Source organism: Oncorhynchus clarkii, chromosome 3, assembly GCF_045791955.1.
Source record: "Oncorhynchus clarkii lewisi isolate Uvic-CL-2024 chromosome 3, UVic_Ocla_1.0, whole genome shotgun sequence".
In the NCBI taxonomy this organism is placed as follows: domain Eukaryota; kingdom Metazoa; phylum Chordata; class Actinopteri; order Salmoniformes; family Salmonidae; genus Oncorhynchus; species Oncorhynchus clarkii.
The window spans coordinates 22,542,274-22,567,077 of NC_092149.1; the positions used below are offsets into that span (position 1 = coordinate 22,542,274).

General features: G+C 41.6%; 2 protein-coding genes and 1 non-coding gene across 5 annotated transcripts in view; 1 reads left to right on the forward strand and 2 right to left on the reverse strand.

The window, feature by feature from the left end:
• Nucleotides 1–1,194: 1,194 nt before the first annotated feature.
• LOC139390902 (phosphatidylinositol-3-phosphatase SAC1-B) lies at nt 1,195–16,655 on the reverse strand. Of its 3 annotated transcripts, XM_071138288.1 has the most exons (19): nt 16,383–16,655; nt 16,101–16,238; nt 15,424–15,521; nt 14,772–14,846; nt 14,494–14,621; nt 13,378–13,527; nt 10,321–10,380; nt 10,174–10,207; nt 9,413–9,514; nt 7,295–7,467; nt 6,987–7,135; nt 6,703–6,801; nt 6,425–6,563; nt 5,386–5,455; nt 5,127–5,199; nt 4,616–4,709; nt 4,421–4,513; nt 4,229–4,286; nt 1,198–3,965 (listed from the first exon to the last, which is right to left on the reverse strand). In XM_071138288.1, exons 2-19 carry the CDS (start codon nt 16,217–16,219, stop codon nt 3,829–3,831), a joined length of 1,851 nt encoding a protein of 616 aa, XP_070994389.1. In that variant the 5' UTR covers nt 16,220–16,238; nt 16,383–16,655; the 3' UTR covers nt 1,198–3,828. The 3 variants fall into 3 exon arrangements, with proteins under 3 accessions (XP_070994392.1, XP_070994389.1, XP_070994400.1); XM_071138299.1 differs by having other exon boundaries at nt 16,101–16,425; XM_071138291.1 differs by lacking the exons at nt 15,424–15,521; nt 16,101–16,238; nt 16,383–16,655 and adding an exon at nt 15,060–15,213 and having other exon boundaries at nt 1,195–3,965.
• Nucleotides 16,393–16,465, forward strand: trnar-acg (transfer RNA arginine (anticodon ACG)). Its single transcript has one exon. It is a non-coding gene; the product is annotated as a tRNA-Arg (tRNA).
• A 1,504-nt stretch (nt 16,656–18,159) lies between the features above and the next one.
• The window catches only part of LOC139390918 (Wilms tumor protein 1-interacting protein-like), a 34,673-nt gene continuing 28,028 nt past the window's right edge, over nt 18,160–24,804 (reverse strand). The window contains exons 6-8 of the mRNA XM_071138314.1: nt 23,700–23,751; nt 19,561–19,629; nt 18,160–18,514 (exon numbers count right to left, since the gene is read on the reverse strand). Of these exons, the coding sequence (XP_070994415.1) occupies nt 18,371–18,514; nt 19,561–19,629; nt 23,700–23,751 (265 nt within the window). The 3' untranslated portion in view covers nt 18,160–18,370. The remainder of the gene's footprint in view (nt 18,515–19,560; nt 19,630–23,699; nt 23,752–24,804) is intronic.

The following is a 24,804-nucleotide window of genomic DNA, read 5'->3' on the forward strand; positions in this document are numbered from 1 at the left end:
GCAGTTTAACGTTACGGCAAGGGCAGGTGCTCGGCAGGCGGGAGCAAATGACACTGTGAGCTAGCTAGTATCCCAGTAACGTTACACAGGCGTTCTGTTAACGTTACGGCGAGAGCATCTGTGTCTGTTTATCACAACTTTCATCACAGCTTGGATAAAGAGAAGGGTGAGGTGGCTGGTATATCTGTTTCATCTGCTATCCTACTCCTCAGCAGATAAAACATTACACATTAAAGTTAGTCTCAGCAATGTGACATAGATGCAGAAAAATAAACAGCATAGTGGGTCAATTTCCGCAACAACTCAAAGAGAGTGTTGAAACGCAAGGCTCAACTTCCACGCTGCGAAGGGAATCTCCACATGCAGATACTGCGTGACGGTGTGAGAGTGATGTCTTGCATCTCACTCTTCTCAATATCTGCGGTCCCGCTAATGGCAAAATCATTTTCGCTGTCTGCGTTTAATTATACTACAATGACGGCAACGCCGAAACACTATTGACTCTGCAACACAGTATCAGAGATTGTGAAATATACAAATTACTTATTCAACATTTGTAACAGTCACACGAAAAAGTATTGCCTACTGCCTTTGAAATGCAATGAAAACAAAATTGTGTGGCGGACACCATTTTAAAAAAATTAAAAAATGATTTGTGATAGTTGGTTGACATTTCTCGAGGGATAAGCACATTAAAATTCAAGAGAACATTCTAATGAGATTGATCACTCAATATGAAAATTGACTGTTAAATGTTACCTTTCAGGTATTTTAAATGTCTCTAATGTCTACTTATCAATGTTTCTTAATGTCTAATGTCTTTTTTGTTAAGTGTCAGACCCCAGGTCGACTAGCTGTCGTCATGGGGTCAGCTAATGTGGATCCTAATAAAATCAACATACTGACATACTGTGCCTCAATGCATCATAGATGGAGGGAATAACACCAAGAGCAGGCTGTATATGCACATCCTCAAACTAAAGTATACACATTTTGTTCAAAAATTAAACTACTTTCTGTTACGTGTATCAGCACTAGTAAGGGTGGGTACCACTTTGTGGCACTATGCCACCTAGGGAAAAACTTCCAAGAAAATAGTTAAGGGCAGTTCTGTTGTTTTCTGAAAATAAATCAGACAATGATGAACCATTATCTAATAAAGAATACACTTGCTCAAATGGACTGCTACACACATTCATAAACTACCCCCTAAAGGAAATGTATTTTTATTACGGTACCAATAGTATTTTCCATATTGTCACTTAAAACTTAACTAAACCAGAAAAAACTATGGACAATAAATATGCTACATTTTGTGTAAAATAACAATTTCTATAGAACAATATTAGGAAATGGAACAGAATGACTGATGACACATTTATTACACATTCTTGGACACAATGTTTTAAGTGACAAAAAAACACAATAACAAATTAAAATCCTGGAAAATAACACCCCCAAAATAAATCCTCTGATAAACAAAACAAGTGACAATAATATAGGCCTAGAAAACAATTAAAACTGGTCCAGCTTGTTTTCTTATTACTGCATTGAGCCAACAGTAGCAACCCATTTTCATTGGTAAAGCAGTCAAACCAAAAATATTTGTCTAAAACCGCTCAAACATGACTCAGCTTAAATAGCACATCATTCTTACAAGCATACAATGCTTTGTCATTACATTAAATTGTATCTAGGTTAACATGGCACCTAAATCATCTGTTTAAAAACACAGATCAGCAAGAGACACTATGCCGGCTGATTCTTGTATTTGATAGGCTTATGGCTGATAATGCACAGCGGAATGTACTGTTGTCCATTTGCATGGCATCCTATGTATACCGAGGGTTATAGCTACAGCAAATGAGCCATTTCAATATGTAGCTTTGAGAAGCATAATAACCAACTTATGCTTCATCATAGTAACCATACCCCGATGTATTATTGGACCACTACATTTAAAGTTATAGGACATACATACTCTATCTCATTGTCGTTTTGTACCACTACAGTTGAAGTGAAAAGACACATAAGCGGCAATATAATCAATTTAATATTACATACTTTAACATTCTCAGATCAGCAGGTGCCACTCTGACTGCAGGTAAGGTAAGTGTGATCCTGTAATGATTATGTACACTATACACCAGTGTTGGGCTCAATTTAATTTCAATTCAGGAAGTAAACTGAAATTCCTATTCCAATTAAACATGTTCTCAATGCTTTTCAATGAGAATACAATTGTGAATTGGATTTTACTTCCTGAATTGAATTTATATGGAATTGGCACCAATCCTGCTACTAAACACTGCGGTAAGGCAGCATAATTTGACTTGGGGCTAGTGCTACAGAACAGCCAATAATCAAAGGATAAATAATATAGAGAAAGATTGTGTGAGAGAGCAACAGTTCACATTCCCATCCAGAGACACACTAAAACAAATAAATTGTCATAAGGGACAAGTGGCATTTAAAATCCCCAATGCCCCATGAGACTTTGGTTCGTTTAAATGCCCAGTTCAGTCAAAAACTATATTTTCCCATGACAATTATTTTCTTTTCGACCATTTTAATTGAAAACAATAACAGTAAGGTACTTAGCGGTTACCCAGAAATGATTTGATATTGATATAAAAATGGCTGCATTTGGACCTTTAAATCCACGCTTCATTATTAGCCTAGGTCTGGGCCTCGCAGTCTACTGGTGAAAGACAGATCCTACTCACTATAGTATATAGTTTGATGCTCTCTCACACCTTTTAGTTGTCAGAAACTAATGAGGATTTGTCTTTCCAGCTGTTTCGTGAAGCTTTCCATCCCTGGGAAGACTAGACAGCCAGACAAACATTCCTCTCGTCACATCTCAGAGGAATCCTCATGTGAAACCCTTTGAGGGTCTGTCTGTGCACTCAGAAGTGCAGTGATTGAGAATAGTATGGCCAGTTACAATGGCATTAATGGTGGTGGGACACCATAACTAAAGTTCCCTATTGAAACAGTTCGGCCCATTCTCTCCCCAACCATTGGCCAGCTAGAACATTCTCTCAACAACCATTGGCCAGCTAGCACATTCTCTAGCTGACTGTTGGCCAGCTAGAAAATTCTCTCCCCAATCAATGGCCAGCTAGCACGTTCTCTTCCTGCCTATTGGCCAGCTAGCACATTCTCTCCATGACTATTGGTGAGCTAGTTTTGGGATCATGGCTTGGGCTGGGCCGTCAGACAGCTGACATATTGGGTGCCAGTGGCTATCACACTAAGACACCACGTTCAAATCGACCCTTCAGGGGCAATGACACAAACAATATGGCAACCAACAGAGAAAATATGACATGATGTAGCTAGAAGGCGACAAATCAACAAAAACAACAACAAAAAGGGCAAGATTTTTGAAAAAGTAGTTCCCGTGTCAAGGTTGCTATGGCAACAACAGCAGTGCCAGTGTCCGTTCATATGCATTCCGTGCAGAAGGGTAACTGTGTTATCGTAGTGGGGTATTGTATCATAAAATCAGACAGTTTTCAGCTTATACAGTCAGTCTATGGACAAGGTTAGGGATCTTCCCCAGTCTCAGCCCAAACAATGTGCTTAGTGGTGTGGACAGCAGCAGGCCAGTGCAGAGCGAGTCCCTGTATGCTTCACAGCCCTACATCATACACCTGGCCTTTCTCTCACCCCATCCTCCTCCTCTTCTTCCTCATGCCATTAGCTCAGTAATCAGTACAGGCTCCAGGCCCGCTGATGCTGAGGGAACGATGATGAAGAAGAGTGGGATGAAGAGGAAGAGGAGAAGTCTGTGGGGCGTAGCTGCTTTCCACACGCACACATTCAGTCCATCTTCTCCTTCTGGACCAGCTTGGGCGCGTCTACAAACTCCCGACCGTTGAAGAGGATGACGCCGGCCGTCACGAAGCTAGCTGTGCCCCAGAACAGCACATAGGCCAGGGTCTCCGTCCACGTGTCACCTGAGGGGGGGGGGACACACTGAGGGTCACTACGGGTAATAACTAAGTACCGAAAAAGTTCCCATTGATAGCACATTCTTGCCTAGTCAGTACCAGTTCAGTACAAGTGGAAACAGTATTGTAAAATTAAGTACTGCAAAATGTGTTTATGGACCAAATCTTAACTTGAGATCGGTGCAGGTGTAACTAGAATTTTCAAATAAATTCCATGCCCCTATTAGGATTCAATGCAGAATTGACAAGGGAGTCCACTGCTGTCTTACCAGCCATGAGGAGGCAGATGATACACATGGAGAATGCCACAACCATGATAATGGGCAACTAGAGGGGGAGAGGGGAAACAGGAGTTAAATAAGATAACGGAATCTCAATCTACCGCTTGTGACTGAAACCAACACATATTGTAGCCTATCAGTATACATAGAACTGATCAAGCCTAGCCAATCAGATCTCACCGTGAGGAACTTCCAGTCTTTGGTCTCGTGAAGGGGTGTGGTCATGTCTGCCTCATCAATGGCATAGTTACCCAGGAACAGATCAATAGAGTCCTGATGATCAGGAGAGATGTCTCAATTATCAGTTATCACACACACACGTCAAGGATTTACAAAACATGACTAATAACTGGCGCACACGCACACTAGACACACCTGTCTGAAGCCGTCTGAGAAGTTGTTCTTGTAGTATCTGATCATGGAGTTCCAGCCGTCCATCACCAGCCCCCATTGTGTCCTCTTCCCTGTTCTGAGACATGAGCAACGCTTCAGTCATCCCTGTCATAATCATCTCTCACACATACTACATACATACTACTCTTACTCAGAGTTGTCTTCCTGGTTATCACAAAAATCACAAGCAGAACATCCCTGTTCTTAGGGCACCAACATCCAGTACGATGTTTTGATGTAGTTCATAGCCAATAATGCATGGCCAACTTCATGGGTGTGACTGACAGTGGGATGGTACTGTGCCAGCAGAAACACAACTAGTTCTCTGTCATTGTATAATGCACAAGTTCTATTGGAATCCATAATATCCTCCTAAAGCCAGGTGAACTCAGTGACTTCCTGATGGAGTACGTTTCTATGAAGAGAGCTAGTCCTGTGCCTTAGTTTGCTAATCACCAGAATAGCAAGAAACACGTGAGCCCTTCTCTCTCACCTTGTGAAGTCTGTCTTCAAGGCCCCTGTGCCAGCATACTGCTTGGCACACGCATTGGCATTGTCTGCCCACGCTGCAGCGAGCAAGGGTGAGAGAGGGAGGGGAAGAAAGAGAAAAAAAAACAGATTTAGTCAGTGGAAAAAGGGGAGGATTTCAATCATGTTAAACCAAAGTGTTGGAATAATCTCATAAGGAAGACAATGCTGTGCTCGTGCTGGCAGAAGGGTAGGAAAGTGTGTAGATTTCAGCTGAGGATCACCATTTTTGTAGATCTTCTCGAAGTCGGCCTGGTCTTCAATCCTCTGGCCCATGTGGAGAACTCCCAGTCGCTGCAGATAAACAAAGATGTGTGGTGAGATACTGCAGTGGCCTGACTACAGGGGGCAAGGCGGAACCAAGATGGTCGCCATCAGATTCAGCACTGTTGTTTACCCGAAAGACCTTGATGCAACTTCACCTTCGTCACCCTGTGGGTCAACTAGCAGCCTTACTACACTATTAATAGATGTTTCAATGACAGTTTAACCCACAGTGCGAAAACAGTTTTATAAAAAACACAATGGTACCTGAAGTATTTATTGTACCTGGGTGAGATGAGACCTGACCTTTTCACAGCCCACATAGGGTCAGATAACTAAACAGCCCACAGTCAAAGTCCACAGAGACAGCAGCTTTAGTCAGAGGCCTTCAACATAGAGTTTGGGTTTTCCCCATCTCTGTTATGTCTGTTTGTTGCTCATTTGCAAATACGGGTCAAGTGAGTCAAGGTAATGTAAGTTGTGAAACGCATGACTTTGTCAAGTCAAAAGGTCTATGTTACGTCAAAATGGACGAGCTCCTCATAAAATGTAGTTTCCTTTAAGATTTTTACCATTGTTTTTACAGAATGTAAAAGGGGAGGCTAGGTCTACACCTTTATTGAACAGTAAAATTAAAACTCCTGAGGTAGAACACGGAGGAACATGACATTACTCATTATGTCAAAGACACAGAGAGAGTGAGTCTAGATGTGGTGAAAGTGTATAGATCAGGAATGTGAAACTCATTCCATGGACAGCCTAGTGTCTGCTGGTTTTTGGTTTTTCCTTTCAATTAAGACCTAGACAACCAGGTGAGGGGAGTTCATTACTAATCAGTGACCTAAATTCATCAATCAAGTACAAGGGATTAGAGAACCCGCTGCCACTTGGCCCTCCGTGGAATGAGTTTGACACCTGAGGTTAAGATGGATGTGGAAGAAGTGTCTAGAACTAGTGGGAGTGTCTATATATTGGACATGTCTGGTTGGTGGTTCCCACCTCCAGCTGTGACTGCAGTGAGCGTCGTGCCAGCAGACTCTGGATGACGTTGGTACGGTCCAGACAGTCCATGCAGTTACTGCGGAACATCCCTTCCTGTTGCACCAGAACGTTCCCATCCACATCAACCAGGAAGTACCTGACCAACCAATCAAACAATTTGATTCCTATTTGATTTTACAATAACATTTGTCCCAAAACAAATCAGCAAACCACAGACGGAGATGAACACAAAGTACAAAAACTAATCTCACCGGCCATGCAGACTAAATACTTACCCATACTCATCCTGCATCTCTGTCACCATATCGACTAAGATCTGCAGGCGATGCCACCTCATCCGACTGCATTCCTTGTGGAAGTCAAACGCTATGTACCTAGAGGTGCACGGTACAGGGAGAAAAGTTATGTAAAATCCAATTAAATCATTTTCTGTAAGGGGTTATTTGGAGTTCCATGACTTTAGACAGAATGTTCACCCCTAAAATAAATACATGAATGACGTTAGAAGACGGGCATAGTGGGATCAGAATGAATGATGGGGAAAAGCGATAGTCCTTACTTGACCATGCCGTTGCCCAAGCTGGACACCATTTTGTCAAAGGCCTGTTCCAATTGTTTCTCTGAGCCTTTCTGGTCGATCAGATTTAAAATCACTTGCTTTCCATAAATGATGATCTGCGAGTCAAAATGCCTTTGGAAGCCATCCAGCTGTGAAAGCAGGACAATAAAGGTAAGAAAGACTTGGCTCAGTATAGTAATACTCAATATCAAATACCTGTACTGTATTTAAATGGCTACTACTACTGTACATTCAAATGTTTTTACATTTACATACAAATGATTTGAATATTTTAACAGATAGCTTACATGGTTGATGGTTTTACTGATCTGAGGTTTTGGTTTGTACTTGAGGTTGGGTCTTTGGGACCAGTAGAAGGGGATGGAGCCTCGGGTCTGTATGAATGAGGCCTTGCCCCCGCTGTACTGGACAATCTGCTCTGTCTCCACAAAGTTAGCTGCATGACCCTCTGAGTCAATGCCTGATGGACCAAATAGACATTATGTAATGATCCGTCTGAGTGAGGAGTGTTTGACAGTAAAAATATAAAGAGGTGGACAGGCCAATATTATCTGCAAAGGGCTGGAGTGTGTGCAGGGTTTTGTTCCAAACCAGCTGTAAAAAACCTGATTCCACTAAATCAAAATATTGGTTGAAGACCCAGTTAGCATATAACGTTCTGAGAACCATATGTTTCTTAGAGCTTGGTGAGAGTGTGGATGTCCTATGGTTATTTAGCAAAACATCTTCCCACAACTATCTGGGAATGGTGCAGGATAGTTCATTGCTTTGGAACATTCTCAGCACATTTAAGATATATATATATAATAATGTTATTTACTTGGTATTTCATTACCTTAACAGAACATTTACTAAAAGTTCAAACATGGTTACATTGACTTTTAATGTTTGTAATGTTCTAGGAATGTTCTCCAAGTGGTTTGACATTGGGAATAATTCTAAACTCAAATGAACAATTTTGTATTTGTTAGAAAAATATATGGCATGCTTGCTCCATCCTGGTGGCACAGTGGACTAATTCCATGGATCGAGAACAGAAGAGCATAGGTTTGAATCTCACTGACGCCATGCCACAATAAAAAATAGAAAAAAGTTTGAATGATTAATGCCTAAGCATATGAATTTCCATGTGTCGCATCTGTGCACAAAACAGTTAACCCAAACTAAGCTAAAAGACCACTTGGTAAAAGACCAAGTCCATATTATGGCAAGAACAGCTCAGTTAAGCAAAGAGAAACGACAGTCCATCATTACTTTAAGATATGAAGGGCAGTCAATACGGAAAATTACTATGATGAAACTGGCTCTCATAAGGACCGCCACAGGTAAAGGAAGACCCAGAGTTACCTCTGCTGCAGAGGATAAGTTCATTAGTTAACAGCCTCAGAAATTGCAGCCCAAATAAATACTTCAGAGTTCAAGTAACAGACATCTCAACATAAACTGACACCGGGTGAATCAGGCCTTCATGGTCAAATTACTACAAAGAAACCACTACTAAAAGACGTCAATAAGAAGGAGACATGCTTGAGCCAAGAAACACAAGCAATGGACATTAGACCGGTGGAAATCTGTTCTTTGGTCTGATGAGTCCAAATTTGAGATTTTTGGTTCCAACCGATGTGTCTTTGTGAGACGCAGAGCAGGTGAACGGATGATCTCCGCATGCGTGGTTCCCACCATGAAGCATGGAGGTGTGATGGTGCTTTGCTGGTGACACGGTCTGCGATTTAATTAGTATTCAAGGCACACTTAACCAGCATGGCTACCACAGCATTCTGCAGCGATACGCCATCCCATCTGGTTTGCGCTTAGTGGGACTATAATTTGTTTTTCAACAGGACAATGACCCAACACACACCTCCAGGCTGTGTAAGGGCTATTCGACCAAGAAGGAGAGTGATGGAGTGCTGCATCAGATGACCTGGTCTCCACAATCACCCGACCTCAACCCAATTGAGATGAGTTGGACCGCAGAGTGAAGGAAAAGTACCCAACAAGTGCTCAGCATATGTGGGAACTCCTTCAAGACTGTTGGAAAAGCATTCCTCATGAAGCTGGTTGAGAGAATGCCAAGAGCGTGCAAAGTTGTCATCAAGGCAAAGTGTGGCTACTTTGAAGAATCTAAAATATATTTTGAATTTGTTTAACACTTTTTTGGTTACTACATGATTCCATGTGTGTTATTTCATAGTTTTGATGTCTTCACTATTATTCTACAATAAGGAAAACCCCTTGAAAGAGTAGACGTGTCCAAACTTTTGACTGGTACTGTATGTATTACTGTTTGGCTGGAACAAAACCCCCTGCACCCACACCGGTCCACTGTGGAAAAGATTGTCCATCATCCCTGCTCTAGTCAGAAAGCTCCAGTTAGACGTGCTGGTGGATGTGGAGTCAGTCACCTCTAACGTAGTAACGTACTCCAGCCCTGAAGCAGCTCCGCCTGGAGATGATGTTCCAGTCAAAGATCTTCCCATTGATGCAGCAGGACTTCATAATGATGACTGGACAACACATGGTTAGGGATAACACGGTCTTAACCTTTATAAAGCCTAACTTTACCTCCTGAATTCAACCTTTCTCTGCCTCCTTTTCAGAAAATGTTTTGGGCCTGCTGTGATGCTTAGAAATGTGGGCTCCATCACAATATGTCAATGGATCCACATTCCATTCATTGTCTGTGAATACAATATCCCTAATTTCCCAATTATAATGCGACGTATATGAATCTCTAGCTCCCCCTTGTGGCTAAAGGAGAAAACCGCACGTTAACTTCTATTGATATTCATGGTCTGTCAAACAGTTGAAGTTTTTCTCAGGGAAAAGAATGACAAGACTAATCCAGAGTAATGGGCTTTACATCCAGTCACTCAGACCACCAAACCCCATGCAAAATATGAACGCAAAAATGACCATGTGGTCTAGTGTGCTCCCATCACAGAGGGTAGATTTCCAAACAATGACAGATTACAGGGTTTAAACTGCAATGCTGTTTAACAGTTCATTCACTCTAAACAACCGCCCCGTGAATGACATCTCACATGGGTAATATCTGTTGTCTTACAGGAAGTGGTAATGAGGTCTTCCTGTTTATGAGAATTGAAAAGGAGGGAAAAGTCTTCATCTGGAGTTTGTAACAAATAAAAAAACCCTGAAAGGATACAGCCGTGGACAACTGGGAAAGCAAACCTGTGCAGCTGTCAAGAGAAGAACACAGACAATGCAGTTTAGAAAGATCATAAGATCTGTACTGGATATTCATTTTATATTTACCACAAGTGGTTTTAACATGTGTCAGCTCTGTCCTTACCTCTGGCTGTGGCAAGAATTCTCTCAACAGGTGACCATTCCACACAAACCGCTGATCTGCCTAAAATGAGGGCAAGAAAACAATACATCTTTATCATACCATTCAACTTGTTTCCACATGCCCTGCATAGGAAATGTCTGCATCTGGACAGGACACAAGTACAAACACATTACTCGTGTTTTCATGACTGTATCTCCAAATGGAAACATGTTTTTACATTATTTTCCTCCCTCATACAGTTGAAGTCAGAAGTTTACATAAACTTAGGTTGGAGTCATTAAAACTAGTTTTTTTATCAACCACTCCATGAATTTCTTGTTAACAAACTAAAGTTTTGGCAAGTCAGGTAGGACATCTACTTTGTGCATTTTTCCAATAATTGTATACAGACTGATTATTTCACTGTATCACAATTCCAGTGGGTCAGAAGTTTAAATACACTGAGTTGACTGTGCCTTTAAATAGCTTGGAGAATTCCAGAAAGTGATGTCATGGCTTTAGAAGCTTCTGATAGGCTAATTGACATCATTTGAGTCAGTTGGAGGTGTACCTGTGGATGTATTTCAAGGCCTACCTTCAAACTCAGTGCCTTTGTTTGACATCATGGGAAAATCAAAAGAAATCAGCCAAGACCTCAGAAATAAAAAAATTGTAGACCTCGACAAGTCTGGTTCATCCTTGGGAGCAATATCCAAACGCCTGAAGGTACCACGTTCATCTGTACAAACAATAGTACGCAAGTATAAACACCATGGGACCACGCAGCCGTCATACTGCTCAGGAAGGAGACGCGTTCTGTCTCCTAGAGATGAACGTACTTTGGTGCGAAAAGTGCAAATCAATCCCAGAACAACAAAGGACCTTGTGAAGATGCTGGAGGAAACGGGTACAAAAGTACCTATATCCACAGTAAAACGAGTCCTATAGACATAACCCAAATCACCGCTCAGCAAGGAAGAAGCCACTGCTCCAAAACCGCCATAAAAAAGACAGACTACGGTTTGCAACTGCACATGGGGACAAAGATTGTACTTTTTGGAGAAATGTCCTCTGTTCGAATGAAACAAATTATAACTGTTTGGCCATTACGACCATCGTTATGTTTGGAGGAAAATAGGGGGAGGCTTGCAAGCCGAAGAACACCATCCCAACCGCGAAGCACGGGGTGGCAGCATCATGTTGTGGGGGTGCTTTGCTGCAGGAGGGACTGGTGCACTTCACAAAATAGATGGCATCATGAGGTAGGAAAATTATGTGGATATTGGAAGCAACATCTCAAGACATCAGTCGAAGTTAAAGCTTGGTCAGAAATGGGTCTTCCAAATGGACAATGACCCCAAGCATACTTGCAAAGTTGTGACAAAATGACTTAAGGACAACAAAGTATTAGAGTGGCCATCACAAAGCCCTGACCTCAATCCCATATAAAATTTGTGGGCACAACTGAAAAAGCGTGTGTGAACAAGGAGGCCTTACAAACCTGACTCAGTTACACCAGCTCTGTCAGGAGGAATGGGACGAAATTCACCCAACTGATTGTGGGAAGCTTGTGGAAGGCTACTCGAAACGTTTGACCCAAGTTAAACAATTTAAAGGCAATGCTATCAAACACTAATTGAGTGTATGTAAACTTCTGACCCACTGGGAATGTGATGAAAGAAATAAAATCTGAAATAAATCACTCTTATTATTCTGACATTTCACATTCTTAAAATAAAGTGGTGGTCTTAACTGACCTAAGACAGAGAATTTTTACTTGGATTAAATGCCAGGAATTGTGAAAAACTGAGTTTAAAATGTATTTGGGTAAGGTGTATGTAAACTTCCAACTTCAACTGTATATATACACACAGACACACACACACACAGTGGGGCAAAAAAGTATTTAGTCAGCCACCAATTGTGCAAGTTCTCCCACTTAAAAAGATGAAAAAAAATCCAGAAAATCACATTGTAGGATTTTTAATGAATTTATTTGCAAATTATGTTGGAAAATAAGTATTTGGTCAATAACAAAAGTTGATCTCAATACTTTGTTATATACCCTTTGTTGGCAATGACAGAGGTCAAACGTTTTCTGTAAGTCTTCACAAGGTTTTCACACAATGTTGCTGGTATTTTGGCCCATTCCTCCATGCAGATCTCCTCTAGAGCAGTGATGTTTTGGGGCTGTTGCTGGGCAACACAGACTTTCAACTCCCTCCAAAGATTTTCTATGGGGTTGAGATCTGGAGACTGGCTAGGCCACTCCAGGATCTTGAAATGCTTCTTACGAAGCCACTCCTTCGTTGCCCGGGCAGTGTGTTTGGGATCATTGTCATGCTAAAAGACCCAGCCACGTTTCATCTTCAATGCCCTTGCTGATGGTAGGCTTTGTTACTTTGGTCCCAGCTCTCTGCAGGTTATTCACTAGGTCCCCCCCATGTGGTTTTGTGATTTTTGCTCACCGTTCTTGTGATCATTTTGACCCCACGGGATGAGATCTTGCGTGGAGCCCCAGATCAAGGGAGATTATCAGTGGTCTTGTATGTCTTCCATTTCCTAATAATTGCTCCCACAGTTGATTTCTTCAAACCAAGCTGCTTACCTATTGCAGATTCAGTCTTCCCAGCCTGGTGCAGGTCTACAATTTTGTTTCTGGTGTCCTTTGACAGCTCTTTGGTCTTGGCCATAGTGGAGTTTGGAGTGTGACTGTTTGAGGTTGTGGACAAGTGTCTTTTATACTGATAACAAGTTCAAACAGGTGCCATTAATACAGGTAACGAGTGGAAGACAGAGGAGCCTCTTAAAGAAGAAGTTACAGGTCTGTGCGAGCCAGAAATCTTGCTGGTTGTGGGTGACCAAATACTTATTTTCCACCATAATTTGCAAATAAATTCATAAAAATCCTACAATGTGATTTTCTGGATTTTTTTCTTCTTGTCTGTCATAGTTGAAGTGTACCTATGATGAAAATTACAGGCCTCTCTCATCGTTTTAAGTGGGAGAACTTGCACAATTGGTGGCTGACTAAATACTTTTTTTCCCCACTGTATATCCATCCCCTCATTCTCTCACCCTTTCCAGCAGGCTCATCTCTTGGAACTCAGGACTGGTGTTGGCAAGTCTCTGCAGAGTGTGGGTCAGGTCGTAGTCTGTAGCAAAGTAGAAGCCGTCTGTGAGCAGAACACTGTTGATCATGGACAGGAAGGCTTTGTTGTCCTGCATCTGATGGGGTCAGAGGTTAAAGATGGGTCAGGAGGCAGGTTGAACAAGGAAAGCACAGAGGTCAAAGGTGAGAGGTCAGGAGGCAGGTTGAAGAAGGAAAGCAAAACAGAAGAAAGAAAGCAAAACAGAAGGTAGGTGGAACGGTGGTTAGAAAGTATCAGATGACCACTATATTTCTAAAATAATATATACAAGGAATCTAAACTGAAATACTATAAATAACATTTCCTCCAACAGTAATTCAACTTGAATCCAACATAGAGATGCCCACTAATAGAGAAACACTTGTCTAGACTTGGGGACAGAACAGAGTGTTCTTGTAACAGCTACATGATGATGATACAGTCTGAAAGCAGTACTTGTTCTGTCTGTGAGAAGGGGTCTCGTTCTCTGACTGATAGACAGCTTTGCCCTTCACATACACTCGACTGTCTACAGACACACTGTCTGTCGTTGACCGGCTCCATAGCCAATTCAACACAGGGCATATATGTCAGCACAGATGCCTAGCATTCTCTGTCCAATATGCTGCTTTCCTATTGGTCACATACAGTAGTGAAGGAAAGTGACTTCTGCAGCTAGCAAATAACCCAGAGTATCAGGCTAGGGTTTTTGATCGGTCAACATCCACATCAAAACAACCCACTGTCATTAACAAGGAATCATTGTAAAACACAGCAGGGTAGCCTAGTGGTTAGAGCGTTGGACTAGTAACCGGAAGGTTGCAAGTTCAAACCCCCAAGTCCAAGCCCCTGAACCCCCAAGTCCAAGCCCCTGAATAGACCCAAGCCCCTGAACAGGCAGTTGACCCACTATTCCTAGGCCGTCATTGAAAATAAGAATTTGTTCTTAACTGACTTGCCTAGTTAAATAAAGGTAAAATAAAACTCTTCTTGGCCTGAAACATCCACAGTCATGTTGAGCTTGGGTGCTTGTGGGCTGGCACTGGGGCCCCAACCTTCCTACCTGGTTGTCTGTCAGGTGCAGCACAGTCTTCTTGTAAGAGATAACGTCAAAGTCCATAGCCTTCCACACGGCATGGCCCAACAGGTCACCCACCTTCTTCTTCTTTGTGATAACGATGAGGTACGTGCCTGTGGAGGGTAGGCAGAGGAGCACAGGTGCCACTAAAGTAAACACTCACCCTGTTGAGAACATTTGTGTGTAATGCACAGGTAAAGTCTTCTCAATGGATCATTTTACTGGAGAGTCTGAACTGACTCACGTTGAAAGATTGAACCTACCTGCCACCAGACGGATAGTTCCCATGATCCCACATATTGGCCTGGTGACCGCATGGGGAGGAATGTCCTTCCTCACTAGAGGGACAGAGACAAATAATCATTTTTTAATTAAAAAACAACAACATTTTAGTAATTTAGCAGACATGCTTATCCAGAGCGACTTATGAGTGCATACATTTTCAAAAAAAAAATGTTGTACTGGTCTCCCATGGGGATCAAACCTACAACTCTGATAACTGGACAGTTATCTTAATCTCTTCATTCAAAGACTCAATCATGGACACTTACTGACAGTTGTGGCTGCTTTGCATGGTATATTGTTTTCTCTACCTTCTTGCCCTTTGTGCGGTTGTCTGTGCCCAACAATGTTTGTACCCTGCTTTGTGCTGCTACCATGTTGTGTTGCTACCATGCTGTGTGTCATCTTAGGTCTCTCTTTATGTAGTGTTGACTCTCTCGTCGTGATGTGTGTTTTGGCTTATATTTTTATTAAATGTCATTTTAATCTCCTCCCCACAGGAGGCCTTTTGGTAGGCCGCCATTGTAAATAAGAATTTGTTCTTACCTGACATGCCTAGTTAAATAAAATATAATGTGGACTTTGGTCATCATGTCATAATGAACTCGCACAAACACAGCCTACTCAACATACCGGTGAGGATCATTTCTGTGGACACCCTGTCAATGGACAATACATCATTTGAGCCGTCATCACATGCCTCAATGTAAAACTTCTCTGGGGTAGTGTGCCTGGGGGGGGGGGGGGGGGAGATTGGGCACAGAGGAGGGAGATACAAAATCAGTGACCTTGGTAGACAAACATCTGGCATGGTGAATCCCGCCTTATACAAAGGGAAACAAACCATTGGCTTGATTTGGCAAAGCTCAACATAGTGGCTAACGTCACCACAATCTAGCTCACACATACTAGATGGCTCAATGGGCTAACTAACGTTAACAGCTAAGCTAACTCTATTTTTTAGCTAGCTAGCTGCTTCATCAACGAGATCGATTGAATTCTACCACTCAATTAAATCGAAAGGCAGATGGCTAAATAAGTACTGTTACGGACAACACAACTACACATCATTGACATAACTGTAAACTATCTACAATACTGTAAACTGAAACAAATCCCACATACGAATGACTGCAGCCTGTAATTGCAGTTGAACGTTCGCTAAATAGCTTATAATCTGCTAGCTAGCTCTAGACGTACACCTACGGCAATTTTCTCTCATCAGAATATGGCCATTTTTTTCAGAAAAGTTGTACTAGCTAGCTTCTGAAAATAAAAGACTGAAAACGATATATATTTTCAAGACTTACAGGTTGAATTTCTCGTAGGCGGTCGCCATCTTTAGAGGAGGTCTGACATAGTGACGTGCCAATGAATGCGCACATTGTATATTATGGCTGGACCGGAATTCGCGTCCAGGGTCAGACATTTAGCGTCGTAGTTGCAAACTATGATAAAGTACAGGCAGCTACTTATTATGTAGCACACACAAATACATTATTTGATCAAAGTTACAGTTTAGCAATCGCACTATTACTCTACGAATCCTCATTTCATATCATGATAGCTTTATAACGGAACAATTCCTATACCGTTTTCAGCGGGCTAGTGGCGCAATGGATAACGCGTCTGACTACGGATCAGAAGATTCTAGGTTCGACTCCTGGCTAGCTCGTCCTTTTTTCTTTCCGGATCTTCTCTGATCTTTTTATTCTACGAAGATTAAGCTATTGGTTGTTTGCTGTCATGATGAAGGAAGACTTTATTCTTTGTTTCGATGCTATCATGAGTTGTTTTAATTGAGTTCGACTCTTGGCTGACTCGGATCCTCTGATTCGGACCTTTTCCTCGCCAATGGGCTACTGCATATTTGATTAGGCACTGCCGCGAGTTTGTTGAAAAAACAGCGCTGTCCGGTCTAACGTTACTGCTCATATTACAGTTGATCAAACTTTTGTATTCATATGTTTTTGTGTCCCAATAGCCTTAAAATGACAATCAGCAGTTGTTATATCCATACATTAATGCTCTGTACCCCTTGATTATTGAAGAATATAATTTATAAATGCCTCATAAATGTATTTTAACTGTCGTACCCCATCAGAACCAAAATATATAAGCTTGTTTTACGCAATGTTTAAAAAAAAAAAAGTTAATGTGAATAAACACTGTATAACCTCAAAACATGGAAAAAACGAATTTTGCATCCATAGCCATATCTATGGATAGGAATTACATTTCTACAGCCCAATCCATCAATTTTTTTACTGAAACAGTGGTGGAGAGGGCTTTGTTTTCGTTGCAACTGCTGTGTAAAGATATACCCACTACAGGTGTGCAAACGCTTTTGTTGTATATAGGCTACTTGTTCATGAAGAAGAGACACAATTTGACAGGCTATTACAATGCATTTTTATATAGATATATATATATTTCTTATGGACATCTCTCAAATCATTTTTAAATATAGTAAGCCACTGGAATACAAATGATTAATGATCATGGGAATTGTTTTAAACAAGCATAAATACTGTATAATAAATCATGAAATATGATAGACTAAGCTTACTAAAACGGAATCATTTAGAGTCACTTTTTTATCACTGCAAAACAAAATGGGTTCAGGGCATTCGGTGGTTTATTGGAATATAATAAACCTAGTTATCTATTTTGGAAACATTGTTGACCCGGACATAACGTAACTGCCTTATTTGGGTTAATAATGCAATAGAAAGTATATGCTAGGGGTGGTGTGTGACAGAGGACAGTGGGAATATTAGCCCAGTATCAGTGTTGGGAACAGAACATCCAGGGTTCATTTACCAATAGAAATGTAATACTAATTCAACATGATTCCCATTGACATGGAACAATAAAGGATCATGTACAGTTTGTGTATTAAATTGCTAACTTTGACTTTCTAGACACTGCCTGCATATTAGCTAACATGAGCAATTCATGTATTTCTAGTATAAAATGTAATGGAAACACACCTTCATAACCCACACACGGAGACATACAACAAAACTGGGCAATTTCCCTATTAAGCCATGCAAACTATTTCTACTGTATCAGTATCTACAAATACATTGATTCAAACTGAGCAACTGAAATTGGTGGGACACAAAGGGGAAAATGAAGATCAAGATATTTACACATAAGCACATGAAATATCAGTCATTAAAATATAACTGTGCTTTGGCATTGGTATTTAAATTTAAATATATATATATATATATATATATATATATATTTAAAATAAAAAGTTTGTTATTTCCAGATTATTAACATTCGTGTCAGATGAAAGTTCAACACTTTACACTTCAATAGAGAAAAAGATTTTTACAGAAAAAATAATAACAGGTCATTTACAAGCACACTCCCACACACGCAATCAATCAATCAACAAATCGCACAATTAACCCTAACAGAGACCTAACTTACATCAGAGATGTACAGTAAAGGCATACATTATCCTCCAAACCATTATAGACAGATTTTTTTGGCAGATTGGTTGTGGTTGGTTATTGGCAGTTAGTTCAGAGGGCCACCTGGTGGCACCATGCACTAGATCCTAAAACTAGAACTGGTGCTGGTAGGAGGCAGCGGTGGGCGAGGCGCAGCCCGGCTCGATGTGCTTCAGGTGGCAGGCGTGGCAGAGGAGGTGGCCGTCCAGCGGGTAGCAGCGGTGCCCCTCCTCGTCATTCAGCTCCATCTGACAGTCCTACAGACCAACACAGAGGGATGAGGAAGATAAAAGGGAAAAGCCTATAAAATAAATCGAATAACACTTGAACATTACCCCAAAAGGTGATTGTGATTCCATCTACATCTATCTGATTCTATGGGATCTGAACGGCTAAATGTGCATTCAAAACGCTGGTTTAAAATACACATTTGTCTATATCCCAGAGGTATAGCGATCTATGACAGCAAGGTGAATTGTGGTCCATTCTATCCCCCAATGTAAACATATTTGAGAACAAAACCTTGTCAAAGGCGAAATAACTTGAAGATATTCTTAAATCCCCTTGAATTGCCCAGCAGGCTTGACAGACTAAACACTGTATGAGAAGGGCAGTTGAGAAGGGCAATTGTTTAACTGGCTTCCACAGTGGAGCAATTCAGAGAGACAGATCCTCAAAAGCTCTCGTCTCCACACGGCTCACTGCTGTTTGTTTTCAAGTGCTCTCAGAACTCCATATGTCAATCAAATGCTGTTGAGGCGGGAGTCAGGAGAAAAGGCACTTGAGGAGAATCAGACAGTGTTGACGAGCGAAGCAAATTAACATGTGCTTGAGCTCCTCTTTCTAGCTCGCAATTAGGACCAAGACTGTAATTAAGTACTGGGACCACCTTGTCTATGATCTGTGTGCAGTAAATAGCTTTCCAGAATATGTGACCAAACGAAGTGAGACTATTCTCCTGACACTTTGTTTTTCCTTTAAAATTCTGTTTACTTTATGACGACTAATCTCAGAGGCCATAACCAAATCTCTCTAACGTTTATTTTAAAAGACTAAATGATGACTGAAATATGGAGTTCTTGATATGATGAGAAGGCTGACATATGGTATAGGATCTAATCCCTGGTATTTAAGCATGTTGAGAAAAATAATGAGGCATTTTATAGTGGATATACTTACTAAGATGACAACTTTTAACATTTAGTCTTGTCACCAACAACACAGAACATCCAGTCTCTACAAGGATATAGGGAAAACATCAAGGAAAAAGTAAAAGGAAATTTGTATCTTAATGTTTACCCACTTCACAGTGATAGCACTCCACGTGGTAGTCTTTATCCATGGATACCACTCGGATGGTTTCATCAGAGCCCTGTGGAGACAGACAGCCTTTTCAGTGTCCACTGAACCCGAGTAGCTATCAGTATAGGCTGGATCGGTTCATTTACAGCAGTTAAACATGGCATGCATGGCCAGGACAACTCTCCAATTTTTCCTGCGGTCAATGTCAGGTGTGGGAAAAACATGTGACAGGTGGCTCTGTTCAGTGGACTTTTAAAATTATATATAAAAAATGTAGACATTTAGCAACCTCTCTGATCCAGAGCGATTGACAGGTAGTGCATCCTAAAATAGTTGAGACCATAGAGATCCAATTAAATGATTCTATGGCTGTGACAACCACTTATCACAGTCATAGTATGTACATTTTTCCTCAGTAGTTATCAGCAAAGGTGTTTTGTTTGTTTGTTTAATGGACAAAACCATAAGTAGATGTTGGCAGTAACAGAGCGCATTCAATTCAGAGTACTTCTCATCTTCTGCAGGTGCAGGTGACAGTGGGAAATGCATCAGCCAATCAGAGTCCTGTAACCAAAGAGATCCTATTCAAATGGGATTCCATAGGTCGTTATCAGTAAAACGTCAGAATAAGGTTCAGAGCGTTTTTTATTTCACCTTTATTTAACCAGGTAGGCTAGTTGAGAACATTTTGATTCGCCTGCTGGGGGGCAAGGAGTCACCCAGCTCCACTAAAAGCATTGACAACTACTGTACATGGTGTTTTTAATGGATTGTTAAATACTTTTAATATCATCACCTTGAAGAGTATAGTGAGAACTACACATTTCAGATTATTCCACATTTAGCTCTATCATCAGAGTTATACAGTAAGTAACTGCATGTTTGTCATGATAAAGAAACATCAATTGATCATGTATTTTCAGATTCGTGAGGATAGCCTATCCATTTGGCATGTAGCTAGCTGTTGAAAAGGATTCATGTTAGCTAACCGGTAGCTTGCAAAGTAAACATTATCAGCTAACAGAACATCGGCAAATGAGCCCTTCTGCTACCTCTCATTCCTGTAAGGTATAATTCACTTATATTTTAGATCACTCAAATATCCAATTAATGGTGGCCAATATTGAGAGATATCATGAGGCTACCCTCCTTGCCCCCCCAGCAGACAAATCCAACGCTCTGCACCTTATTGTGACGTTTCATTGATAACGACCTACAGTATTGAGATGCTGAGATCCTTAGATAGCCAACAGTACATTTGTTTTTACATGCTGAGCGTCCATTGATAAAAATATCTCTTCAATTTAGGCCTCTGTCCATTGCCTTTTCATTTAGCCTGATTCTTTTTTCGGCTATAGTTAGCCGTGATTGCTAACAGGTGCAGTAAGCTAATTACTGATGATATATCAACCAGCAGGCAAGCTAATTAGGCTTTGTCCTGACATCCATATATGTCCTTTTTCATCCAACCTTTACAAACTACAGCATTTGAAATAGGCCTACACATAGGGCAAGATTGGCAAGATGGTAGTTGTGTAGAAACATTCTGAACAGTACTGTGGACCTTCACCTGAGAAAACAGCCAGGTGTCAAAGACCAAGGCTAAACCAACAGTCAGCTTCTGACAGACAGTCTGGGTTCAGCCTGCGGCAGCTTCAGAGGGCAGATACTACAGCTGGAATGTTCCGTATATATTAGACTTTCACTAATTATTACTGTCATCACGCAAGCTATTCATCATGGTCATGTGATTATATACCATTGTTATGTGATAATGAAGTAAGGCTTGTCAGAAATGTCATTATGATAGAATTAACTATTCAGCCAACTGACTTCTTATATTCTACATCAGCCAGACACACTCAGCAGGAGGGTACATGGAAGACTTTCAGCTATCTATCAACTCATTTAAAACCAGTTTATACACATTAGATAAAAACCTATTCTAAACTCTCCCCCTTGTACTGTAGTGGTCCGACAAACCACCTGCTAGTAGGCATGAATTTATCTGGCCTTTTTCATGACAAAGTACATGCACGTCCAACACAAACTGCCCCCCCAGCTCTGAATTCTACCCTTATAGCCTCAGTGAGGAGGGGCCACATTCCTGTAGAGTCAACTCTAATTTTGGACGTTTTTTTTAAGAGGGGGGGGATAACGTTTAGGGTAACAGTCATGCACTGAGTGAGGCATTAGGGTGCAGTGCCTGCATCTGAACCACACACCAAAAAATGCAAACAACACCCCTCCCAAAACCACCCCACGTAGGCCTACACACAGAGGTCTCCAATAGAAGCCCAGCCCTGAATCTACACCTCAGTGGATGGTGTCCTAGTAGGGCCTCTGGTTCAAATAGTGCTCTTTCAGATACTTTGATAGTTTGATTGAGCCTGAATGGAGTGCCAGATCGTCTGGGTTTGCTCTTTTGGGACTATTCCATTGGTTCCATTTGCGCCAGCTCAATCAACCACTAAATAAATAAATAAAATGTTTGGGGGGATGTCTGCTGACCTGCGTGTAACTATGGCAGCCATTACAACAAGAGATGTTCCCAGGTCTGTTATCAGGTTGGTTTATTGGTTCAGCCCAGACCTTAGACTGAGTAAATAGCTGTGAAAATTGATGTCTTCCTGAATCCTGACTGCAGCTTGCTTGGCTCAGGAGAGAGCCTGCAACGTCTGCTTCCAACTCACACTCTCAAACACGTAGATCCCCTGAATGCCGCTCACTTTCCAGCCCACTTTCCAGCTCACACTCTCAAACACATAGATCCCCTGAACGCAGCTCACTCTCCAGATCCCAATCACCTGAATTCTGATCACCTGTTCACACACCTGTATGTCATTATCACACACTATTTAGTTAAGTTCTTTGCACCCCATCATTGTGAGGTATTGTTTGTTTTGTGACACACTTCTATTCGGAGCGCTGGGTTTCCCCCTAATTTAAGGTTTTTGCCTGCCTCACCAACGACGCCTTTTGCCAATTCCCTGCCTGTCCTTAGCCTATCAGACCTATTGCCTGATCTCCCGGACGACGTTACTATCCTATCCCTGCCTGTACTGTTGCCTTTTTGGACCCCCTGTGTATGACCTTCTGCCTGCCCCTGGACCCAGCTACCTGCTTCTTCCTGTGGTCTTTTACAAATAAACACCTGCTGCGCCCTGCGCTTGAAACCAGCTCTCAGCCTCCCATCATGTTCATTACAGAGCGAGACTTCAGAGACGAGTTCCAAATGATTAAAGAGGGAAAGCTGATCATCATGCCTGAGATCCCTTTCAAGTCCCTCTACTGCTTAAAGGGATACCTGCTCATATGCAACATGTTAAAACACAGCACACCCCTTCCTCCTTCTCCGGCACTAGAGCCTGACCTAGGATAGTAGCATACTTGATCGTTTGCTATTGCCTCAGAAGGATCCTTAATAGTTTTCTACTGCCTGAGTAGAATACTTGATCGTTTGCTTCTGCCTCAGTAGGATACTTGATCGTTTCCTTCTGCCTCAGTAGGATACTTGATCGTTTGCTTCTGCCTCAGGATACTTGATCGTTTCCTACTGCCTCAGTAGGATTCTTGATCGTTTTCTACTGCCTCAGTAGGATACTTGATCGTTTGCTTCTGCCTCAGGATACTTGATCGTTTCCTACTGCCTCAGTAGGATACTTGATCGTTTCCTACTGCCTCAGTAGGATTCTTGATCGTTTTCTACTGCCTCAATAGGACACTTAATCGTTTGCTATGCCAGAGGAACTCTCTCCTCACATCTGGCTCCTGTCTCAGGTTCAACACTGGGGTTGGTTATCAATCTTTACCCTGAGGGAATCAGGTCAGAGGTTGCAATGTGACTGTCTATACTGACATGGGATGGGACTGGAAGTGTTTGCATCGTAAACCATAATATATGCCTGAACATTTTGATTATCATTCATCATTACTACAGACAGGAGTTCTTCCTGTTGAAATCACTTTGCAGACAGGAACCATTCCAGGTCCTGTTCATTATACTAGTAGTCAACCGATCAATTTGGTATTTTTATCATACATGACATGAAGATGATCAGAAAAACACCTATTTTATGGCTGTATACATGTAAGTCCTTAGGCTATTACTTGAAGATGTTGTGTTCAAAGAGAGCTTACCTCTGAAGGCAGAATGGGCTGGTTACATGCTGCACATTTGGGGGCCAAGACCCTGAGAAAACGAGGGAACAACGAAGATAAATCAATTGATAAAAATAATGACAGTTTCAGGCTGAAAATATATGTCTGGTTTATATTGGTTCCCTACAGAAAGACCACCAGGCTTGATATAGATACAGCACTTATCTGTTACTCTTTTTTCTGGTTAATACTTCTAACCCTTCTTCCTCTTTTTCACCAGTCCCCCCTTTGCCCCTTCCCTCCTCCTTTGCCCCTTCTCTCCTACTTTGCCCCTTCTCTCCTCCTTTCCCCATCTCTCCTCCTTTTCCCCGTCTCTCCTACTTTGCCCCGTCTCTCCTACTTTGCCCCTTCTCTTCTCCTTTGCCCCTTCTCTTCTCCTTTGCCCCTTCTCTTCTCCTTTGCCCCTTCTCTCCTCCTTTGCCCCATTTCTCTCCTCCTTTGCCCCGTCTCTCCTACTTTGCCCCGTCTCTCCCCTTCAGTGTGTGTGTGTATGACAGCGTTGAGACTGCTAAGGAGAGGTGGTGAGTCTCCAGGTCTGCAGATGTGCTGGCTCAGCCTCACACGTGATTCAACCAATCCAGAAAAATGCATTCATTCTTTCCCCACACACACAGACACACACACCGTGTGCAGCTGGCTGGCACCTGAATGTCTGAGTCTGTAAAACAAAGGCCCTCTCAGTGTAGTGGGCATGACTCGGTCTGATTGAGAAACCACACACATTTCTTGTCCTAGATATATGCGTAATAGGGTATCCGTATTAAATTCCTGTTTTTCCTGGACTCTGTGCAGTATTTATAAGAGTATTATTGTGTTAATAGCCCAGTGTAATACCACAGACTTTGATTTGCGTTTAAAGGATAGTTTACCCAAATTACAAAATTACACATAGTTTCCTTATCCTGTAAGCAGTCTATGGACAAGGTATAACAGCAATCCATGCTTTGGTTTAGTTTCATTGACACTGTTTCCACATGCTAACATGTGGAAACATTTGGTGGTGTGACCTTGAGCAAGGCACTTGAACCTAATTTCTCTTGTAAGTCGCTAAAATATAAATGTAAATGTTGAGCTTCACAGCCAC